Genomic DNA, 19911 nt, shown 5'->3' on the forward strand with positions numbered 1-19911 from the left:
TAGAACAAATACATTAATATTAGAATGGATATTTAGCATATTTCTATGCTTCCTGTGAGGAGAAACATCATGTTGCACTGCACAAAAGCCATTTTATGGGTGAGTAAAGTCAAAATGGGTGAAATTAGTTGTTATAAATAACTGTTAGCTCAGAGGTGGCTTCTTTGCTGCTAAATTTAATTGTCCTCTTATTTTTAGTTACTTTGATCCTGAAATAATGCAACTAAATCAGGAATCTGTTATACAAACCAACCTTTATAACTTCAGATAAATTTAATTATGAATGTTTATATGCTGATTATAGAGTTTCCATCTTTGTGATAATAATAGCTCTGTCTTCCCTAATAGATGGTAAAATCTTTATGAGCAGAAATGGCTTTATTCAGCTAAAGATGTGAATTTTTGAGTCAGACTTCTTGAACTCTTAATTCTGTTTCTTTTGGAGCTATGTGTCAAGTAAAATCACAGTTCCTTTCTGTTTTGCAAAATAGAAATAATAATGATAATACCAACTTCACGGTGTATTCTGAGGATTCAATAAGATAATGTACAAGTTCTTTGCATAGAAACTTAATAAATAATCAGTAATGTTAGCTAGTAGTATTAACAGCATTGGTAATATTATCATTAGACTAGGCCTTTACACGTAGTTGACACTACTAGAAGTATTAAATTTCGAGAGGCAAAACTATTGAAATGAAATAAAGTCAATTAGGTATCTTATAAAAACATCATTTCCATTATGATACGATGTATTTTACAAAGAAATACCTAAGAAAAAAGGTACACTCATACATTGCTGGTGGGACTACAAATTGGCATAACCACTCTGGAAAGCAGTATGGATATTCCTCAAAACACTAGGAATGGAACCACTATTTGGCCCAGTTATCCCACTCCTCGGTATATATCCAAAGGACTTAAAATCTGCATACTACAGAGACATAGCCACATTAATGTTTATAGCAGCTCAATTCTCAATAGCTAAGCTATAGAACCAACCTAGGTGCTCATCAACAGATGAATGGATAAAGAAAATGTGGTATATACACACAATGGAATATTATTCAACCATAAAGAAGAATGGCTTTGTGGGCTGGGGTTGTGGCTCAGTGGCAGAGCACTTGCCTCACACATGAGGCCTTGGGTTCAATCCTCAGCACCACATAAAATAAATAAATAAAATAAAGGTATTGTGTCCATCTACAACTAAAAAAACAAACAAACAAACAAAAGAAGGATGGCTTTGTGACCTTTGCCAGTAAATAGATGGATTTGGAGACTATCATGCTAAGTGAAATAAGCCAGAACTAAAAACAAACAAACAAACAAAAAAAACAACCAAACAAACAAAAAACCCAAAGGTTGAATGTTCTCTCTGATATACAAATACTAACACACAATATGGGAGGGAGGAGGGAAGAATAGAAGTTCAGTGGATTAGATAAAGGGGAATGAAGGGAAGGGAGGGGGGATGGGATGGGAATAGAAAAGTCAGTAGAATGAATTGGACATAACTTTCTTATGTTCACATATGGATACACCACCAGTGAAACTCCATATCATGCACAACCACAAGAATGGGATCCTAATTAGAATAAGATACACTCCATGTATGTATAATATGTCAAAATATACTCTATTGTCATGTATATATATAAAGAACAACAAAAAATAAAATAAAAGTTTATTTATTTGTTAAATTAAAAAAGAGGCTTTAACACCTATCACCCTCCTACCTCCACAAAAATAATCCCTCAAAAATTGACTAGGGTGGCTAAAGGTACTTATTAGAAATAAAACAACAATTGAATGTCTGTATTTATATCCTAAAAAAAAACAACAATTGAATGTCTGTATTTATAACCTATAAAACAATCCTCTTCCACTGAATTCCTATTCTATTAAAATGGGGTTGTCATTCAAATGAGCAACTGGTAAAAATGATTAGTAGTTCATCATAAAAAAAAAAAAACTAATAGAAGCTACAAAAATTCTGGAATGTTATGAAAGAAATTATACAGATTTTTGAACACCTACTCAAAATCTGTTGTTAATAAATCATCTAAAATTACATTATTTGCTTTATCAAAGTATACCTGCATGCTGCCTGGATCCATAATCAAATTTTACTTGTTCTGGCATCTCAACAAGTTTATTTGGAAAAAAAAAGTTTTATAAGATTTGAAGATGAGATTCAAAACAATTTAATCATTATTTATATTTAAGATCCTTCTGGCTACATTTGAATTTCACATGCACACACACTGCTCTCCAACTTTTTTAATGTGCTCTCAGGTCAGATAAGGGTTTTGGCAGTTAACGACTTCCACAGTTTCAGACAGAATCAGTGAGTAGGTAAAATAAAGTTATGATTTTTTTGAAAAATGTCATAACATGTTTGGCTGATGGACATATTGGGACCTCTGAGATGGAAGGGAAAGGAGAAAAGCAATGACTAGCTGAAGCTCTGAGCTACCATGGAGGAGGTGTGGTCAGAGCTGTGGGGGAACTAAACTTGTTGCATTACTGATCATTGTGGACGCGGCTTAGGATATGTAGGAAGGCTGTGTTTCTAGGTTGAAGACATGGAAAAAGTGCATTAAAAATTTCCTGTCCACATTCATTTATTCATTGATTTATTCATTACATTCTTATTGACAACTTATACTAAGTGCTAAAATATAGTACTAAATAAAAAGGAGAAATTGTCCTTGCCTGTCATGGAAATAAACATAGCTGTCCTACTATGTACAGGAAAGAAAGAAACTAAGAAGATATTTACATAAATAAATACATAATTGTAAATCTCAATAAAGGTTTTGAAGAAAAAGTACTGAACATTAAGAGAATATAATAGAAGAAACTGCTTTAGTTCAGGGAACAGTGGTCAGGGAAGTTCTCCCTGGGAGTTTCGGTTTAGACAGTCCAGAAAAAAAGGTGTAAAAGGCATTTTCAGTAGAGAGAATAGTATTTCAAAAGAGAAAAGAGGTGGGCAAGAGCTGGTGGATGATTATAGTGGCTAGAGCATCATGAATGATTCCCTTTTAAATAATTTAAGAAAAAAATTGGAATAACAAATATGTGAGATTAATTTTTAAAAATATATATTTTATAATACCAAAACTCTAAATATTTATTATCCTGTAAGAATTTCTGTGGTAATTGCTGATAAGAATGAATCAAACACTGAAGTTAAACTATATTTGCCTTGTTTTGTTTATTTTTATTGGACTGCTTTCTAAAATAGACCAGTGGGGATTACAATTTAGGTCTGCTCATAAGGAATGCTATGCATACACACAACACCCCTTGAGAAATTTGTTTATAGATATCTAATGTTGATATGATCTTGCTGTCAATTTCATACTAAATTTGAGCTCAACATTTTTAGATTACACAGAGCTAGTAGTATATATAACAGCAGAGATAGTAGCCTATAAAACAATCTTCTGCCACTGAATTCCTATTCTATTAAAATGGGGTTGTCATTCAAAGGAGCAATTGGTAAAAATGATTAGTAGTTCATCATGAGGGTGACTGGATTACATATTGATATTGGTCTTGAGTTTTCAGGAAAATATAAGTAAAATTATTTCATTTTAAAATGATAATGTATAAACAGAAAAATAAAACATCGATTTCTGTGAAATATAAAGATATCATTTAAGTGTATTTTGTTTCACCTCCAAGGTTCAAGAAATTTAACTATAATGCTCTGTAGCCTCTCAATAGACCATGCTGAATAACAACTTGTGCTCTAGAATAGCAGTAGCTCTGTATGTTTTTCCTAATTTAATAAAAAAGTAACATAAGGCAAAGAGAAATCTAGATAGAAATTAATCCAGGCACTGAAAATGATATTAACAACAACATATGAAGGCACCTGTATCATCAAGTCAAACTTTTTTCAAAATGCACATATTTATCCCTTAAGGCACAAACTCTTCTATGTAATGGAATATCTACCATGCACAATGCACTAGGACAGTATGGAAACCCCTATTGTATGTGATGGGGATCCTAGTCCTGACAAGAGCCCTTACAATTTTTACAACACACCTTTGGGTAAATCATTTATCCTTTCTGAATTTGAGGGTTTTTTGTTTGTAAATAGAGTTTTCTAGGATTCAAAATACATAACAAACATGAAAACTCCCTTGATAACTGTGGAAGTACCAAGTACAAAATGAGGTCTTGTATTGGGGGAGGTAACTCAGGGAATGGAAGAGCCTCATAAAAAAATCCAACTGTCAAGTGAGGTCTTGTTTATGTGAGTCAATATTGATCTTCAGTAATAGATCTTCAATCAGAGATTGAATAAATCAGATGTAGAAGCAAAGGGTGTCTATAAAAGCTCATGAACTGTATCATGAATGAGTAATTTCTATTTAAATGACACACTTCAGGATAAAACATTCACAACAAGACAGCCCAAATTGTAAGGAAAGAGGACTTGGTGCAATTGTAGCAAAGAAGACAGTCAACCCAATTCATTTCTAAATTGTATAAGTTACCTTTATATTATTGTAACAAATATATCAGAGGTGAATCAACTTAAAAAGAGAAAAGGTTTATTTTGGCTGACAGTTTTAGAAGTGGAGTCCATCATCAGCCCCATTGCTTTTAGCCCTGTGGTAAGGCAGTACATCATGGCAGAAATGTATGAAAGAGGAATCCTGTTCATCTTATGGCATCCAGAAATCAAACAAACAAATGCAGAGATGAGAAGGAACCAAGGTAAAAAAAAAAATCCAACAGTGAAAGTTCTCTATTTGAACATTGGTTATAAGCATCCAGAATGTACTTGGGGGCTAACAATTATTTTGCTTCTTCTAAACCTGAGAATAGATTACAAAGTACCCAATCTTTGACTATGGAACTGGTGGATCAATGTTACATGGGAGGATATCTCCCAAAGTTAATGCTATTCCTTACTCTGTGTTGGCATTCTGTCAAAAATTAGCTGGGTACCTATCTGGGAAATACCATGTTACAGACTCAGGACACATAATATGATGCAACATAAGGCAGAAATGCATTCTTGATTTCTTTCTTGAAATAAACTTTTGGATGTGAAGTTAATAGACCAGACTCTTGATACACCTAATTAAATAATGCCCTTAAGACAGGTGGCAACAATTTATACTTCTAGAAAATACAATATTATTTCAATTGATTCACCTTTTCCTGTCTTTAATTTAGTAATTCAAAATCCACAATACTCATCTATCTTCCTTCCCCACACAGTAATTTTTAAAAATATACCTTTCTAGATATGCATAATGGAATGGAATAATGCTGAATATTTAAATTCAATGGCTCACCGCTCTCTGTAAATTTAAATCCAAACTCTTAATAGTTGAAGTAGCCTCTTACTCCCTCTTCAGTCTCATCTCTCATTACCAACTTCTCTTTTGAATAGGCCAGCTGTCTGTCATCTTCAGACCTTTGTTCAGACTATTACTTTTGACTAGAACACTAGATTCTAGAGGGACTTCAGTGTTCATATGATTTTTCTGATTAGTGGTGGTAACAAGAGTGGCCCTCTTCACACGTATTAAGGAGTATTGATTTTAGACTCACTTTAAATGTTAATGAAAAAATAATTTGATATTTCAGTCAGTTAATGGAGGGTTGAGAGGGACACTTTCCTCTTGGAAAAAAAGAGGCTTAGGAGTATTTAACTGGGGAACAGAAAAGGTAGAGAATTAGGCACTGGAGAGTGCTATTGACACCCCAATCCAAATAAAGAAAAATACTTTCTATTCTAGGCTTTTTTCATGTGTGTGTGTGTGTGTATGTGTGTGTGTTTGTGTGTATGCACATGTGTGCATGCACCTGCAGTACTGAGGAAGGAACTCAGGGCCTCCTGCATGATAAGCAAGGTTCTACCACTTAGCTACATCCTATGTCTCATTAAGAAATTGTTTGTTTTGAGAAAGGGTCACATTATGCTGCCTGGGCTGGCCTCAAACAAGTGATCCTCCTGCTTCAGCCTCCCAAATGGCTTGTATTATAAGCATGTATCACTGCTCACCATTCTATTTTAGTTTTATAAGAGACATACAGAGTAAGAAAGTAGATGATTTAAGAGATTTACACAGATAATAAGTTTTTAAATCTTTCATAAAATGTATGCCTAGATGGCACACCTTTGACAACAATGGTACATTAAAAGTTTTTGTGATATGGTGAGCATTAAGTGCAGCTGTTCAAATTACTATTTAAAAAATTGCATTCTGTGTTTTAAGGGCTCTTATTAGAAGCTTGAGTTGTACTGGTGCAGCAGTACCTTTTAACCAAAATGGTCTAAAAGGGGTTGATTTTTTTAAACATTTATTTTCTAGTTGTAGTTTGATACAATACCTTCATTTTTTATGTGGTACTGAGGATCGAACCCAGTGCCTCATACATACTAGGCAAGTGCTCTATCTCTGAGCCACAACCCTAGCCCTAAAAGGGGTTTATTTTTAGAGTGTTCTGGCTAACAGTATTCTTAGCTTCCATGTGGCCATTGTTTTAGTTTCTCATCACCAATCTAAACTGGATGTAATGGCTCTGCCCTTTGACTACTCAATTTATGCTCTGTACAAGAGGGATACAACAGCCAAATCTGAATATGCAAGTCCCTAGCTAAAAATCATCAATAGCTCCTTATTACTGCAGAAAAGAGCATAGGTATTTTATCATATAATTTATAATCTAACCTCTGCCTAAGTCCCTGTACCTTTTTATATTGCCATCTTTCTACATAATGTTCCTCCATTTTTAATGAACTAGCATTCTAAGGCACATAAAGTCCCTGGAACTTGGCATATTCTTACACACCTATGGTATACCTGTATATGCCTTCCCATTAAAATACTGCTACACTCTTTTCACTTGTCACTTAAATGCTTCCCATTATAACTTCCCCAAGATTAAGGCCCTTCTTTTCCTATGTTACTTCTTTTTTTCTTTCTGCTCCTACCCATTATAAGTTAAATAATGCTGGGACTCTCATCTTTTTCCTCACATAATGGTGTGCTTTGCCTTCTCATTTTTATCTCTAGAATCATGCTCTATATCTTAGATAATCATTTTAAATGGAATCATGAATATATTAAACATTCTATCTTCAATGTTAAATTTTACAGCTACCTGCACACTGTTTATCAAGCTGATGATTAATCAGGTAATTAATTGTTGTTCTACATTAACTTTGGGTATTTTATCTCATTAAAATCCACATGACATAAGAACTCATTGAATATATAAACTGAAGAACAAATCAATAATCCATCATTTTTAAGGACCATGCTCTAAAATTAGAACCTTATGCAAAATCTAGGAATAGGATAAAATAATCTGGAATTTACCTCAAAGAGTCAAAAGGTGTATCAAAGTTCTTGAAACTTTACTTACATGGTACAGTGTGGTCTCTGGCACAGGTGTGCCCATGATGTCTTGTCTTAATGCATCCATTTGTAAACTAGGTAGCAACGAATAGTGAGTTGGGCTACTGCTCTTATCACCCTTCTTTTTTGACTTCTTCCCTGTATCTTTTTTGCTGTTTCTCTGAAACATGTATTCTTCTTGAGCAATTTTTTCATTGCTCATGTATCGAAGTAGAGAGTTTTCTATACAAAAGAGATAAATACACCAATATAAATATACAAATATCTCAAATTTACCATTCGTTCCCAATTGTGCTAGAAGATTTCATTTCAGAACTTTTAGTTGATTTGATTGACAAAATATATGGTGAAAATACAGTAGGTCTTAATTACTTGGGATTACAGGACAATAAGAAATAGACTCTAGATTATTTCTCCTGGTTTTATCTTTGAACTAAATATATCAGAATCACCTGCAGAAATTGAATCAGAAATTCTGGGTGTTAGCTCTAAAAATTTCTAATAAATTCCCCAGGAGGATTTCTGTAATGATGGATGACAATCACTAGTCTATGGCACGCTAGGTAACATACTTGGAAAAGTTAAAGTCCTCATTGTGAACCAATAGTCAGGAAACTTAGTTCATAAAACCTATACTTAAATTAGTAGCACTTTATATAGCACCCCCCCACAAGATACCACTATAACATGAAGTCTCAAAAGAGTGACTCAGAGATGGCATATGATAGGCATTTCTCTTAAACTTTTTAATTGATTGAATCTATAAATGAGATTAGAAACATTTGGAAAATGGAATGAATACATAGATGAAAAGGAATTTGTAAATGTTCCTGGGCTTGTCAGCATTTTCAGAAGTGCTCACTCCATAAAACATGTGTTAAGAAGACTAACAAAGCAGATATTCATGCTTGCTTGTCTTTGTGGTCGGTGGATTTGTGCAGGAATGAGATAAAGTCTGTACCCTGTCTAGAAAGAATAGGCAAATGGGTCAAACATGCTAATCTAAGCCTAGTGATCTTCGGTTCCATGAACAGTTTTTTGTTTTATTTTCCATCTACAATCTCATGTTATTTTACTTCAGAAAGTGGAAGTAGCAGCATGATCAACGGGGACCACCATATCCACACTTGGTAGAACCCAATTTAGTAATGAGGCTTTCAGTTGCTCTCTTTACTGCTCACCCAATAGCAGAATAAATGAACAAAAAAACCTTACTTTTGGTAGATACTTTAAGAGGAGCCCATCCCCACATAAGAAGATAACCCTGAAGAGCAAACAGAACAGAAAAAAGCAAAGGAGTCCCCCCCCATTTCAACATGGTTTTCATTAGAGTCACTGGCCCAGTTTCCAATAGCTTTTTTTTTTTTTTTTAATAAACCCATGTGCTTCAATGCTCATTCTGAGGTTGTATCAATACAAAAGTAGTGACATTGCATTGCGGACCAATGGGGACTAATAACAAACTGTTTCTATCTACTGAACTTAATTATTTTATGCAGTTTCACACTTCTGACTTTGTTTTCAAAATATTAACTTTTGAACAGGAATCAGATGCTCATTTTTCACACTGTACTATCTACTCTGAATCCCACAGAAGACATTTGTAGATATCTATTTAATAATGGGTCAAGATAGTCAAATATTGGTCTGACTTCATTTGTTGCACAATAAGTCAATGGTAGAATAAATTTTCCTCTGAAGCCATAACAATCTATTTAAAGAACATTTAAATTTGTTCAAACAACCCAGCCTACACTGAAATTCTAGAACACTTACCTCTTCTACTATCTCTCTTCATCTTATTTGGATCTTCATAGTCCCCCACCCAATTATATTCCACTGGCATAGATATAGGTCGTAGCTTGCCTAAACACAGAGAACAAAGTTCACATCACATTGTTTTTCTTCCCCATGTCTGCTCAAAATTAGGCTGATTTTCAACTACAGTGAACAAAACACACTCACTTATATTAAACATTATGGTTGGCATTCGTGCAGATGAAGAAAATGTGTGTTTTGAGCCAGAAGGTGAAACTGCCTGTGGCAAATGGCCAAGTAATAATGGAAACTTAGAGTATTTTTATAAATAATAGAGAATAGCCTAGGTTTGCTCTCTTAGGAGTCTCAAACTATAAGAGTGTGGTCCTTCAGAAAGAGGATCATCATTTCCATAATTTTATTTCATTTTCAGTAATGAATCTCTTATTCCCAAATGTCCAAATATCTACCTCATGATAGCCAACCTCTGAAATGGTAGCCCCTTGTGATTAGCCTGACTATGAGGACATTAATCCAGTTTCATGTTGAATACCACAAGGCTAACTTCTTATCTTTATTGTTTCTTAACGTATCACCATTTTGGATACTATATATCAGCAATATGGCTAGATTAGTTTTAATCTAGCCATTCAGTTGGGTCTGCCCCTGCACATCTCTTTTGCTACAATAAGCATTCTTAGTTTACAGATACAAGTAATCACTGTTTTGGCCTATCCCATTTCCTTTTGGGTCTGTATCCTCACCAAATAGCATTTTACTTTAGCAAGATGAACTAATGATGAAGACTTTTTGGTGGGGCTACAGTGTATGATTTTTGTTTAACTTAAAATTACTGGAGCACAAAATAGCTAATGAAAGTTATTGAAAAAATTTAAAAAGGATACCTAATGGAATTACTTGCATGAGATGTTGTTTAATAAATTTTGAATAAATGAAAACCAGAGACTCATATATGACTGGATCATAAAATAATGATCATGATATTCATGATAAAGTGTAAAGACTTATAATCATTTAACATATGCCACATACTGCTTAAAAGTTTTAAAAGTATTAAATAGTTTAGTCCTCACAATGAAAAAAACTGAGAAAAATTATATAATCAACTAAAGAAATACAGCTGGTAAATGCCTGGTACTAGGATTCAAATCCAGGCACTCAAAATATTGCTTTTGCCATAATTCTTGGTGACTTCAATAGTCACTGTCTGATATTCTGACCTCAGTTTCTTGATGGTCTCTTCTCCATGCATAATTTGATAATCTGTAAAGGATAAAGACCTTCTAAATATCCACTTTCCAACCTTCTGTATTCCTGTATTTCTAGTATATTTCCTACAGAATTCTAAACCCAACAACCTTCATCCCTTTAATATGCTGATTTTACCACTTTTTAGTATCTCTCAGTTAACTTCTTTCTTCTCTTCTTCCCTTCTTGCCCACCTAAATTTCCTGATCAATTATTATAATCACTCCAGGTATTTTTAAAAGTTAGCATTTTTATCTATCAGTCAAAAAATAAATTTAATTTAAAATTCTGTCAGGAGATTTCTAATTCTATTCTTATGGAAACTTCACCAACTGTATCTTCTTATATACACTAATACAGTGTTATTAGGTTTTGCTAAGCTCTTTTAAAGTCTGAGGATGAACTAGACAAGATAAAATTATTAATGAGCCAAAAAAGCAGTAATTATTTAGTGGCTTACATTCAAGGCAAGCAACTACCTTTATAAATAACCATGCAGAATTCTGCAATTTTTGTGGAATATATTTTTGCTCTTTTACACAGAGGGAATTTATGAAGATTCAGGTCAATATATTCTGCCCACCAAGGAGAGATAATGGGTTGAAGAAAAGTCTCTTTTGTCATGTGTATTACACTGCTTTGCAGAATCAGTCCTCCAGATTTTCAATGTTTTAAAATATGCTATATTTTCCAAATACCTGTACAACTTAATTTCTTTAAGGGTCTTGTTTTACAACTGAACTCCCTTTCAGCATGGCAATGAAACTGAAGTGATTAAGAATTGTAGCACTGTTTCAATGTTACCAAGAAATCTTCTGAAAAGTGAAAAATCCAATGAACGAGCAATTATTTGCTTTATTTACTGTGCATATTATATAGTTAAAAACTAGTTTGATACTTTTAGAAGAATTAAATGTTTGTTTAGAGTCCAATATATGTATACAAAAACAAGATCAAACATACTTTAGACAAATAATATTAAATACATAATTGTATGAATTGTATTTTGATCATCTCTGAGATTCTAATGGAGTTAAGTAATTGAAGCACGCAATTAAGCCCTTGATCTGTCTCATTGTCTCATTAGTCATAGGAGCAATTTTGCATAAGATTTGCAACACTGACTTTTCTGGGGGTAATTTTTAAACAGAATTATATTGTATATTATTAATATAAAATTGAAGAAAATATATTGCATTAGGAAAAAATTGAGATAAAAGCTCTAATTAAAATTTACTTTTGGAGCACTTCAAGATTTTACTTTTATTAGTTATAAAATTATATAAATCTAGCAGTGCAAATAAAAATAAATATTTAAAAAAGTGAAGTGTATCAGTGGCTTAGATATAACAAAAATGTTGTTGGTAAGTATTGCTCCTTTGTAAATTTTTTATTGTACTAAAATATAGAAACAGACAATAAAAAGTTAAACTAATATCATAAGGTTACATTCTTATACAAATAGCAATAATTGATAGACTGAAAAATAGAACACAGCTTATATTACTTCTAATTCCAAATACAAAGATCGCCAATGCAGCTTGAGAATATATTCACTACTTCATGTATAATAGCAACATTTTAACTTTATAAGACAGAAAAAGTTAAAATGGGAAAAGAACTTTATGGTTTTGTGCTATAGTGCTGTTGGTAAAAAAACAAAAACAAGAGTACTATATTCATTGTAGTTAGACTTAAATATACATTATTATTGTATGGATTTTTATGTTCATATTACTTAAGGCCTTAGTACAAGTTAACTGATTCAACAAAACTGAATATATTTGACTGCTTCCTATGTAAATGTACACAAATTAATCATAAATCTCTAAAAATAATGTTAAAAATTTAAAACATGTTTTTAGATAGCAATGCTTACATTAATTTTTGAGGTGATAATAATTACAAATTCATGACAAAAATTAATAATAGTCAAAATGTAGTTAAGAAAAAAGAGGTTTAGAACTCCTCTAAATATTTTTGTCAACCGCTTCATCTTAATTTTTTATTCCTTTAAGGATAAATTATTTACTAATTGTGGATTTAATGTGGCACCCTATCATAAGTATATAATTTCTCCGTGCAAGTGCTTTATAGTATAACCATTGTTTTGTTACTTGTTTTTTCATATATTTCACATCTGTAGTTTTCTAACTGGTATCTCCATAGGAGCAAGAATTGTGTTATATGTTTCACTCTATTTGAATAAATTTAATGAAGGTGAAAGGTAAATATTTTTGAAATCTGCTTGAATTTTATCCAAAATTGATGGCAAATTAGCTTCTTAAAAATTATGAACTGTATTTAACTGCATTTAAACACAAATGGAACATGAATAAAGACAATGATAGGGTGCTTTGTGATGATGTATGTATCTAAATCACTATATTTTAATAAAAATTGCCATATTAATACTAGTGTACAGAACTATTGAAAACAAACTAATTTTTACCTTAGATAATAAAACATTTTAGGCAATATTACAAATGATATTATTCCCTTTGACAGATAAATGATCACTCTTCTGGGATTCCTTAGTTTTTTTTCCTGGTGCCTCTGGTATGTATATATATAATGTTAACTATACTGTATTGTAGTTATCTGTTATAGATCTCTCTATTTATTGGCAGAAACTAGGTCTTACATATCTTTGTTATCTTTGTCTCTGGCAGAAACTGATCCAGTGTAGGTATTCATAAAAATTTATTTAATGCTTGAATCAAAGTATGCAAGACATTAGAGAGATCCCAAATTATTAGATTGCTCACTGGGTCCCATTCCTTCAGACCTACTCCATGATATACTTTAAACAACTCTTTATCCTACAAATTCCTACCAGTCACACTTTATTTCTCTGCTCCCCTTTATAGAAAAACTCCTAGAAAACTTCTTTATATTCTCAACCTCGAATTCCTCTCTTGAACCCTCTCTCTTGAATGATCCTCTGCCTCACTAATCCCCAGAACTGCTATTGTCGAGGTCATTTGGGCTTTCATGTTGCTAAACTCAATAGACAATTCTCAGAGTCCTTGCCTTTTCTGATCTATTTGCAGCATATAGTATGGAGGATTACTATCTTCTTGAAACACTTTCTTCACCTGCATGTAGAATTCTATCTTCCTCTGGTTTTCCTCTCCTCTTCCTAAATCCACATGCATCTTTCAGAGCTAAGCAAAAATGTCATTTCCTCAGGGACATGCTCCTTGACCCTTTATTCTGAGTCAGCTTCCTCTGTATTCATTTTCATTTCCTCTCAAAGTTCTTCATGGCACAACCAATGGTACTCAAATAAATATTAAATTAGTTGCTTGATTTCTTTCACCCTTTTAGAATGTAAATTTCAATGAAAGATGGCTATTTACTGTGGTATCTCCAGCACTCAGAACACTGTCTTAAACACAGAGTAATTGTTCAATATTCATTAACTGCAAATTAAGAAAGTAAATAGAGACTCATACACTGGACAAACAAATGATCCAAGCCACATCCTAGCTTTGTATTTCCATAGTTTCCTTCCATCCAAGGCAGTATGCCATCTTAACCCACCCTTCTTTATTTTGGGCAATGAAGTCAGAACTAAAAGTCTCCTGATTCCTTTCCTAGAAATATTTCCATATTAAGGTGCCCATGAAATCTATTGAAACACCACTGAATTGCTGCCTTTTTGAATTTTACAACTTTCATTTTTATTCTCTTTCAAAACATGCTAAACTCATTAAGTTTCATTGTAATAAAAAACACCTGAGAAGCAATCTTCTCTCTTACAGTTGACAAAGGTTAAAAAAAGCTGCAGAGAAATTCTCCATAAGTCTAACATACCTTTCAATGCTCAAAAAATGTTTCTCTAGAGCCCGAGAAAATATATACATATATACACATCTGTTCTGAATATTTTAGTCATTATTTTGATGAAAATGAGTGTAGTAAGGAATAGTTAAGCTATAAGCTTGCCATATATACCCATCAAACTGCTCACATACCAGACAGAAAAATTACTTTCAGATGGTTGACTGCATTTCTAGGAAAACATCCCGAGGTTATTTAAGGTAGAGTCACACATTTGAAAAGGAAGTGAAACTGAATTAAATGAAAGTCATTTTTAAAGGATAATGGTAACCTATCTGGATCCAATAAAATAAGAACAAATGGGCACTTTGATATTTGTTGCCACATTTTAAAAATTTAGCTTTTGTATAAAAGAGCTTAGGAAAAATTGGCTTGTAAACATTTCAATGTGTTGATTATTTAAGCATTGGCTTTAATGACACTTATAAATAATATAAATTAAATACAAACACTGAATTGGTTATTAACTTTAAATCTTTTAAGTTTCATTAATGAAAACCAAAACCAATTAAAATATCTTTTAAAAAATAAGCCACATCATGTTTGTGTATTTTCCTACTGCTTTCTAAAAGTGATCTATTCTTTAAATGGAGAGAAACAAAACAATTGTTGAAGGAGAAAATACTGAACTGTTTCAAAAATTACATGGTACATTTAACACTTGATTACAAGGCTAATTATATTTTGAACCAAATTACCTTTTATGAAAATCTTATCAAGGAAAGGAAGAAGCTTTACACACTGAAGTTTGGAAAGTCAGGCTTTTCTTAGATAAAATGTTGATGTGCATAATGCTGATTCCTCTGCAGAGGAGGGGTGTGGGAGAAATGAGGAAGGATTCAAATTCCTTAAATACTAAGTAGCAAAAGAGTTCTGGGTCCTACTCTGAAGACTCTGGTGGCCTTTGTTATGCTCAACATTAATACAAATGTGAACAAAAAAGGCTCACAAATATTATTTGTTTAAAAGCATACAGTTATTAACTACAAATTAAAAAATATATATTGTGGGGGGATTAAATTAAGGGGTGCTCTATCCTGAGTTATATCTCTAACACCCCCTCTTATAAAGTTTGAGACAGAGTCTTGCTAAGTTGCTCAGGTTGGTCTTGACCTTGTGATCCTCCTGCCTCAGCTTCCTGAGTCACTGTGATTCCAGAGGTGCACTGCCACACTCAGAGGAAAGCAATGTATTTTTAAAAAAATCTTAGCAATGTCTTAAAATTCCCATTAACATATAGAAGTCAGTCACCCTTTCTGATGAAGAGTGAAACAGATGATTAAGATCATCAATTGAAGATTTTCTTTTGAAAATAAGTGACATCTTACAATAATCTTACAATTTCTTTCACATATTTTATCATATTCATGAAATTAGTAACAAAGGTAGGGGTGAAAAACTTAAGACACACCAAAGTTAATTTCTTAGAATTTCAGATATAACCCATGTTAGAGTCAGCTCATGAATATAAATCTTCAAATTCCTATCCCAGTCCTTTTTTCACTACATCAAATTGCTATGGTGATGAATCATTTAAAACCATGAATGAAAAATTCCAATTGATTTTTCTTCAAAATAATTTAATGACATGTATGACTATTGTATTTTTTGCTTGTGTTCTCCTAACCAGCCTGCAACTCGTGCAAAACATTACAGCTAGACGAAGAACTAATGGAGAATTAGAGCATAGAGTGTGGATGAAACTTTGTGTTTGCAGTTAAATGCCTTAAAATAGTGAAAAGCACATTAGTTTGACATGATGTATTACTTATAAACCAACGTTAGCTTGTCATATATACTCTTTAAAATATCTGTATATTATTTCAATTATTTTTAAAATATTTTCTTAAGTTGTAGTTGGACACAATACCTTTATTTTATTTATTTATTTTTATGTGGTACTGAGGATCAGATCCAGTGCCTCGCACATGCTGGGTGAGTACTCTACCACTGAGCCACATCCCCAGCCCTATTTCAATTATTTTTTACAAAGTCTATAGTCTAAAGTAACTTTAATATGAATCATAACCTTAATATAAATCATAACTTTAGTAGATTTTTAGTTATCACTTGTTGAACAACAGTGAGTATAACATTTGACATTCTTTATCCCAAGGGATTTGTTTTCTTCCATGATTTTTGGAAAGTTGTTTTGCGATGATATCATTAATTTCACAGTAACTAGGAGTATTAAACACTATGCACTGATATTTCTGTTTTTTTTATTGCTTTATTTTGATCTTTTATCACAAAAAGATTTACTCTAGAAAATGGTTTGCATCTGGCTTTTCTTCAGGTAAAAAATGAAGAATGAAGATGACATTCAAAGAGCATATAACATATAGAAGTCAGTCACTTCATGGAGAGTTTCAACTTTGAGAAGTTTTTCAAATGCTTATCTCTAAATCAGCTGTTTGAAACTTAAAATGCAAAGAAAGTTTTGCCATTGGTATTTTTTAAAATTTTAAAATTTAATTAGTTATACATGATAGTAGAATGCATTTATGCACTTTGATATATCATACATAGATGGGATATAATTTCTCATTTTTCTGAGTGTACATGTTGCAGAATCATATTGATCATGAAGTCACATATATACATACAGTAATAATGTCTGTTTCATTCTACTATTTTTCTTATCCCCACATCCCCTCCTTTTCCCTCCCATCACTTCCCTCTACCTAATCTAAGGTAACACTATTCTTCTCTAGTGCCCCCCCCCCCGCCTTATTGTGAATTAGCATCTGCATATTAGAGAAAACATTTGGCCTTTGGATTTTGGGGACGGGTTTATTTTTGCTTAGCATGATATTCTCCAACTCCAAGCAGAAATCCTCGAAATGAAGGAATCAGTAAACTAGATTATAAATTCAATAGAAAGCATCACCAACAGACTAGGCCACTTGGAAGACAGAACCTCAGACAATGAAGCAAAATATATAATCTTGAAAGTACAGTTGAACATGCACAAAAGAAACTATGAACAGAACATCCACGATTATGGGATAACATGAAAAGACCAAATTTAAGAGTTATCAGAATAGATGAAGGAGCAGAGATACAAACCAAAGGAATGCACAATCTTTTCAATGACATGATAGCAGAAAATTTCCCAATCCTAAAGAATGGAATGGTAAATCAAATACAAGAGGTTTACAGGACTGCAAATGTACAAAATTACAGCAGACCCACACCAAGACACATTATGAGGATGACTAACAAACAGAATAAAGATAAGATCTTAAAGGCTGTGAGAGAAAAAAAAAATCAAATTACGTATAGGGGGAACCAATTCAGATCCCAACTGATTTCTCAACCCAGACCCTCAAAGCTATTAGGTCCTGGAATAATATATTTCAGGCTCTGAAAGAAAATGAATGTTGACCAATAATTTTGTATCCAGCAAAGTTAATTTTCAGATTTGAAGATGAAATTAAAATATTCCATGATAAACAAAAATTAAAAGAATTCACAACTAGAAAGCCTACATTACAGAGCATTCTCAACAAAATATTCCATGAGGATAAAGTGAAAAAAAATGAGAACCGGTAAGGGGAGGATCTACACTAAAGGGACATTCAACCAAATGAGAAACTAAGACAAATCAAAAACAAGAAATAAATCAAAATGACAGGGAATACAAATCATATCTCAATAATAACCTTGAATTTTAATGGCCTAAATTCATCCATCAAAAGACAGACTGGCAGACTGGATTACAAAGCAAGACCCAACAATATGCTGTCTTCAAGAGACTCACTTCATGGGCAAACACATCTACAGGCTGAAGGTGAAAGGATGGGAAAAAACTTATTACTCATATGGATTGCATAAACAAGCAGGGGTTTCCATTCTCATTTCAGATAAAGTCGATCTCAAACCAAAGCTAATCAGAGGAGACAAAGAAGGACATTTCATACTTTTCAAGGGAAGTATATATAAGCAGGACATAACAATTATAAATATTTATGCCCCAAACAATGGACCATATAAGTACATCAAACAAACCCTTCTCTAATTCAAGAGTCAAATAGACCACAATATGATACTATGAAGGAAAATTTATTGCACTGAGTGCATTCATTAAAAGAATAAAAAGCCAACAAATAAATGACCTAACACTATATCTCAAAACCCTAGAAAAAGAACAAATCAACACCCAAAGCTGTAGAAGACATGGAATAATTAAAATCAGAGCTGAAATCAATAAAATCAAAACAAAATAAACAATTGAAAAAATTGATAAAAAGTTGGTTCTTTGAAAATTTAAATAAAATAGATAAACCTGTGGCCATGCTAATGAAGAGCAAAAGAGAGAAAACTCAAATTACTAAAATACAAGATGAAGAATAAAATATCACAATGGACATGTCTGAAATACAAAAGACAATTAGAAGCTATTTTGAAAATCATACCCTAATAAAATAGAAAATATCAAAGACATTGACAAATTGCTAGAGATATAGGACCTACCCAAACTGAATGAGGGGGTCATACATGATTTAAACAGATCAATTTAAAGTAATGAAATAGAAAACGCCAACAAAAGCCTACCAACCAAGACAAACCCAGGACCAGATAGATTCTCAGACAAGTTCTACAAGACTTTCAAAGAAGAATTAACACTAATACTCCTCAAAGTATATACCATGAAATAGAAAAGGAGGGAACCCTTCCAAACTCATTCTATGAAGCTAATGTCACCCTGATACCAAAACCAGACAAAGACACATCAAGGAAAGAAAACTTCAGAGCAACATCCCTGATGAACATAGATGCAAAAATTCTCAATAAAATTCTGGCAAATCACATATAAAAGCATATCAAAAAGATAGTGCACCATGATCAAGTGGGATTCATCCCAGGGATGCAGGGTTGGTTCAACCTACAGAAATCAATAGACATAATTCATCAATATTAATAGACTTAAAAACAAGAATCATGATCATCTCAATAGATGAAGAAAAAGCATTTGGAAAAATACAGCACATCTTCATGACCAAAACTAGAAAAACTAGGGATAGTAGGAACATACTCAGCATTTTAAAAGCTATATATGCTAACCCCAAGGCCAGCATCATTCTAAATGGATAAAAATTGAAAGCATTCCTGCTAAAAACTAGAACAAGACAAGGATGCCCTCTTTCACCACTTTTATTCAACATCATCCTTGAAATCTAGCCAGAGCAATTAGACAAAATAAAGAAATTAAAGGGATACAAATAGGTAAAGAAGAACTGAAACTATCACTATTTGCTGATGATATGATTCTATACCTAGAAGATCTCACCAGAAGTTTCCACCAGAAAACTTCTAGAACTAATAAATGAATTCAGCAAAGTAGCAGGATATAAAATCAACACTTATAAATCAAATGCATTCCTATACATCAAAAATGAATCCACTGAAAGAGAAATTAGAAAAACTACTTCATTTACAATAACCTAAAAAAAATACCTGGGAATCAATCTAACAAAAGAGGTGGAAGACCTCTACAATGAAAACTACAGAACACTAAAAAAAATTGAAGGAAACCTCAGAAGATGGAAAGATCTCCCATGCTCCTGGATAGGCAGAATTAATATTGTCAAAATGGCCACAGTACCAAAAGCATTATAGAGATTGAATGTAATTC

The 19911-nt window shown here is 32.7% G+C and overlaps 1 protein-coding gene across 5 annotated transcripts in view; it reads right to left on the reverse strand.

Moving 5' to 3' along the window:
* The window catches only part of Cnksr2 (connector enhancer of kinase suppressor of Ras 2), a 278373-nt gene that overhangs the window by 78843 nt on the left and 179619 nt on the right, over positions 1–19911 (reverse strand). For 3 of the 5 annotated variants that reach the window (XM_046425864.2, XM_046425866.2, XM_058573060.1), the window contains 2 exons: positions 9177–9266; positions 7408–7622 (listed from right to left, as the gene is read on the reverse strand). In XM_046425864.2, coding sequence (XP_046281820.1) covers positions 7408–7622; positions 9177–9266 — 305 coding nt within the window. The remainder of the gene's footprint in view (positions 1–7407; positions 7623–9176; positions 9267–19911) is intronic. The other 2 variants (XM_046425867.2, XM_046425865.2) reach the window with 1 other exon arrangement.

This window comes from Marmota monax, unplaced genomic scaffold (genome assembly GCF_021218885.2).
Source record: "Marmota monax isolate L192 unplaced genomic scaffold, Marmota_monax_Labrador192_F-V1.1 WCK01_AAM20220418_F8-fsc00203, whole genome shotgun sequence".
In the NCBI taxonomy this organism is placed as follows: Eukaryota; Metazoa; Chordata; class Mammalia; order Rodentia; family Sciuridae; genus Marmota; species Marmota monax.